This window comes from Sminthopsis crassicaudata, chromosome 2, assembly GCF_048593235.1.
Source record: "Sminthopsis crassicaudata isolate SCR6 chromosome 2, ASM4859323v1, whole genome shotgun sequence".
NCBI classification, from domain to species: domain Eukaryota; kingdom Metazoa; phylum Chordata; class Mammalia; order Dasyuromorphia; family Dasyuridae; genus Sminthopsis; species Sminthopsis crassicaudata.
This window is the reverse complement of record NC_133618.1, coordinates 43,251,768-43,256,983: the sequence shown is the minus strand read 5'-3', so window position 1 is coordinate 43,256,983 and position 5,216 is coordinate 43,251,768. Positions and strand designations below refer to the sequence as shown.

At 41.2% G+C, this 5,216-nt stretch overlaps 1 protein-coding gene across 1 annotated transcript; it reads right to left on the bottom strand.

Annotated features, from left to right (window-relative positions):
* Window positions 1-554: 554 nt before the first annotated feature.
* Window positions 555-4,033, bottom strand: LOC141554280 (carbohydrate sulfotransferase 4-like). Its single transcript, XM_074286029.1, is given in 2 exon segments — window positions 555-4,008; window positions 4,010-4,033. Coding segments are annotated over 2 exon segments (1,209 nt in total). The 3' UTR covers window positions 555-2,823.
* Window positions 4,034-5,216: the final 1,183 nt, after the last annotated feature.

Sequence of the window (5,216 nt, the reverse complement as noted above, 5' to 3'; positions counted from 1 at the left end):
CCCCTTGGGTGATCCTGCCTCTCTAGGCTCTGTCTTGGGCCCTCCTATAGTATGTCACTTGGTAATCTCATCAGTTTCCATATGCTTAATGATCATCTCCATGATATTTGGTGATTGCTGGATCTATACATCTGTCTCCCACATTAGAATGTGAATTCTTTGAAAGAATGGAACAGATTTTTGCTTTTCTTTCAAGAAAACTCAAGTTCCAGTCTGACCTCAGACACTTACTAGCTCAGTGACCTTGGGCAAATGATTTTAATCTCTGTCTGTCTTAGTTTCCTCAAATGTAAAGTGGGGAGAATTAAAACACCTGCCTCTCAGGATTGTGAAGATTCAATGATATAAAATTTGTAAAGAGACTGTACATAACACATAATAAGTACTAGAAAAATGCTTTTTTTCTTCCTTCCTAGTAATAAATGTCTTGTCACTGAATTATTTGTGAAAGCAATTTGTTGTAGTAATGATTGTATAATTCAGTTAGATTATTTTTTTTATTAAAGCTTTATGGTAGATTAATATAACACACAAAATATTTCATCAGTCCAACATTCTGATAACTTAACTTGTTTATTTTTACTGAGATATATTACAAATACATAGTGATAGGTTTTTACATCAAAACAGTTTAGAATTAAGAGTTCATTGTAACTATACCTATCAAGGATGATTTTTGCCAATGAAAGAACAACACTTTCAGGAAAAATTTTATTAAAAAAACAATCTAGTAATTTTCATCCTGAAACCAAATAGCAGTTATAACTTCAAATGGCAACTATATATACCAGATAACAATTACATTGCAGATACAGACACTTCTTTACAAAAAAGCTATCCATTTCCCCAGAAAAAAAATTGTGGCATCCTAAAATACAGAGTTCTGAACAGATAGCCAGTTTGGTTAGCTCTGAATCAGTTTCTGTTCACATTTGATTCTATCCTCAGATACTCTTGAGAAGTTTCTATAATTTTCCATCATGAGTTGAGGGTAAAGGTGAAATTCAATCAGTCCAATATGAAAATACAAGCTACATATCAATCTTTATTTCATTGCTGGATTTCATATTCCATAATCTTGACTGAGATGTCCATTAAATATGAGCTTACCTGAGCTTATGAATAGCTGTTATTACTGTAACAGTAATCAGCTACATCAAGGGGATGCTAAATCTACTACTGAGCAGAATCAGTAAAATTTAGAATTGGGGATTCTTTGTAAGCTTCATATACAAGGTGAGGGTGAAGTTGAAATCTCCCCATTTTAGCTCTGAAATTTTAAGTAGGTAAGAACATTTTTTGATAGAATCTGATCATCAGAACTTGCGTGTGGATAGCTCCCACATCCTTGTTTGAATTAACTAAAGAGACATATTACAGCCAAAGCAATTTATTTAAATTCTTTGGACAGCTAAATGGCCTACAGTGGATAGAGTGCTAAGTCTGGAGTCAGGAAGACCTGAGTTCAAATGTAGCCTCCAACTCACTTGCTGTGTTTGCCTCAGTTGCCTTGGTCTGCAAAATAGAGAAATAATACCAACAAACTTCCAGGCTGTGAATATCAAATTAGATAATAATTGCAAAACACTTAGCATAGTGCCTAGAAAATGGTAAATACTATATAACAATTAGTTACTATTATTCTTATCAAAGGAAGAAGCTGTTTCAGAACTAAGAGTTTCTGAGAGTCTGGACTTGGGAGGTGAGAGCAAGCATGGCACTTCTGCAACCCTTTAAGGAACAAAAGAAGAACTGAACTGTGCCTGAAAAGGGACATATTGGAGAGTTTTGAAGAATCATTTACTTTTTAGAGACATTTCAGAGTAAAGGTCCCAGGGTGAAGGAAAACCCAAGACCAGACTTTTCCCCCTAGCTTTTTCCCCAGCTTCCCCTCCCCAGGCCTCTCTATCCAAAGATACTGTAAAATAATCTGCTATTTTGTTACCCAGATGTTTCTAGGAAAAGAAAATTTCCCTGAGATACAAAGAAGCCAGAGAAGAAATCAAAGTCAGTATTGATATAAGGTCAGGCAAAGAGCCCACCCTCTGCTTGGGTGCTTTAACAAGAAATCCCATCAATCGATTTCAGTCATAGATTTTAGACTAAGGACTAAAACTTCTGGGGACTAGAGAGACTCACATAGGATCCCCATTCAGAAGGCTGGGCAAAGTTGGTCATGCCCCAGTGCTTATCTGGGAATTATTGTGCTAGTTTAGAGGCAGAGTTATCAGAAAAATTGGGGTAAGCCTGACATTCCATAAAGTTCCTGAGGAAGAATTCAAGTGAGGAAGGAAGAGGAAAAGAGGTTTTGGCTTGCACCAATCCCACCCCAATCCTTTGGCTGCAGGAAGGCCTTGGTAAGCAAGAACATGTTGGCCATTCACTGGGGCCCAGCCTAATCCCTGCATCAACTGATAGTAGTGTCTACACTGGGAGCTAAGGACAATGCATGTAGACTTTTGGCTTCACAAGGAACCTAATAAAGAAACTACGCAATACCTAAGGGGAACTTTTTGAATACCCCACAAACACAAGGAAAAAATTCTAGCATTCAGGAGCCTTATCACCCCGTCTCCACACATGCTTTCTAAGCTTGAGTCCACTTTCCTGTGTATTCTAAATATACTGGTGGAGAAGGAGCATTCCAAGTCAGGGGGACAGCCAGTGCCAAGGTCTTGTCAGAAAGTAGTGTAGCCTTTGGCCACGTGTAGTCACATACAACAGCATGTTCATTGAAAAACACACTTAGATCCCAAAGCATTCAGCTGACCACAGCCATTGTACAAAGCCAGACCATCACTCAAATCAGTTGTTTGTCCAGTTTTAGGGGAGCTCAAGGGTAGAAAGAACAAGCATTGATAAATTTCTCTGGTCTTCCTCAGATAATACAGGAAGGTAGCCCATGAGGTCCATGGTATCTTTACAAATTTTCTGTAATTTGACTACCCTGTCATGTGGTAAAGACCAACGCCAGGCCTGAGAAATGTTACGGGCATTCCTGGAATCTGTGTGGAAGGGATGTTTTCCCATGCCCTTGCCTTGTGTGATGATCTGCACCCACTTTTGGAGATGAGGCAGGAAGGGCAACCCTGCAAATTCATACAATTTGGCGGTTTGGATCAGTGGGTCCTGAACCAAGTCCTCATAGCGAATCAGCAGGTAGCGTTCCCTGAGGGAGTCTGGTAACAACTGAGCTGCCTCATAGATCTCCTTGTGGCTTTGGCAGATGGTTTTCATCATGTAATAGGGATGGTCCTCTTTCTTTATTGTTTTCCATTGCGTCCCCATGACAACATGGCTGTCAGCAATCAGTTCCACTTCTATATTTTTCCGAGAATGGAATATAGCTCTGGGGTCTCTTATAAGGTGAATGATGTGCAGGTTGAGGGAGGGGTCAGTCAGCAGTGGGTGGAGGGGCTTCAGGCTGAAGAAGCGCACCTCCTTGATGACCACATGACTGTAGGATCTACAGACTTCTTCTATGGTGTTGAAGGGCTGCTTACCACATAGGGTCTTGCAGTCAGCCCAAGGGATGATGGCTTCCCTATTAAAGAAATGGCATGCAGGTGGGGAACACAGAGCCCTGCTAGTCTCCCATTGGAAGAGGCTGGAATCCTGGGCCATGTAGGCATCAAAGACACTCATGTCACAGAGGAAGACTGAGCGAACTAGGTCCCTCACAGCCATCTGCAGCTGCCCAGCATTACCACAGGAGAGGTTCGTCCACACGTGCCAGGCCGGCTCCATCAGGTAAAAGACGTTTGGGTGCTGGCTGAAGAGCTGGCCCACAAAGGAGGAGCCTGAGCGCCAGGAAGACAAGATCAATACATGCTTATGGCTTGACTTTCCTATTAGACCAGGTGAGTAACTGGGGTGGTAAAATGTCTGAAACAAAAGGAAAGCCAGAAATGGGAGCACCAGGAGGGCTAACAGCTTTATTTTGTTTGCCCAGAACATTGTGCAGGAAGCAAAGCAGGCAGCCTGTTGGAGATAAGAAAAATAGACCGACTGTAAGAGACTGTTGGGTATCCATATGTTTGCACATTCCTCTTCTAGCTAACCAATCCTAACCTACATTCCTCCAACCCCTATTTCACTGTGGCTTAGCCCAATTATGCCTGAACACTGTTCCACCTTTCCATTTCCTCCCCTTCTTTAATCACCTCACATGTCCTACTAGACATGTTAGTCCCTTTGACCTCATACAAAGGACTGAACCCTCACCCCATTTTCCAAGACAGTTCTTGATAAGTTTCTGGGAAGATGGCAGAATAGGTCAGAAAAGTTTCAGGCTCACCAAATTTGCTTCACAAATAAAACAGAAAATCACCTCAAAGTAAATATAGAGTGACACAAATAAACTGTAAAGGGCTAGAACTGAGCAAATGCACTTGGATAATGAAGCATGTGAGACTAATTGCTAATTGGACGATTCTCTATTAACATGATTGAAGGTTGACCCTTCCCAGCTCTTCTGTGCTGCCTTGATTGGTGGGACAAAGAGGGGGAAGTGACGTGTGTGGGTGGAGTAGGAGGAGGAAATTGGGGCATTCTCCTGGCGGTGGAGAGAGAGGAAGGTGATGTGGAGATTACTAGATCTAATCCCCTGACAGTGAGCCTAAGAGACCAAGAATAAAGACTTGTGATTAGCCTGACTCCGGCTGATTTCTGGGAAGACAGAGTTCCAGCATTTAGCATCCAACGTGGACCAGGCACCCTACCTCCACTGAAGTCCTCCAGTGACTAGGAGATTAAGTGAGTATTTTAATAGACAAATAAGGAACTTACCTTGTTAAGGGCTAAACCAGCAATCTCTTTTAGCTGAAATGGGGCAGATGTTAGCTATAGACATTCCCTCCACCTCAGCTGACCCTGCTCCAACCCCAGCTCCAGCCTCACCCAGGAGTGGTGCTATAGAGAGTATAATTAAGATAATTGAGGAGAAGAGTTTACTTGTAACCTGAATACAGATTGATAAACTCGGGCACATTAAAACACATGTCCCCTTGGTTCTTAGAGGAGGAAAAACATAGATAACTGGAAGCTAGTGGGACTTCAACTGAAATAATTTTGCACAAAAAATGGGCTTTGTTCAATTTCCACAGAGGTATTTTATATATACAATGTAGTTCAATTGGACTTAAATTAATCCAGCAAATTATAGGAGAAGGAAAAATTATTAAAATGAATAGAGGAGGAAGTGTGAGGGAAAAAAA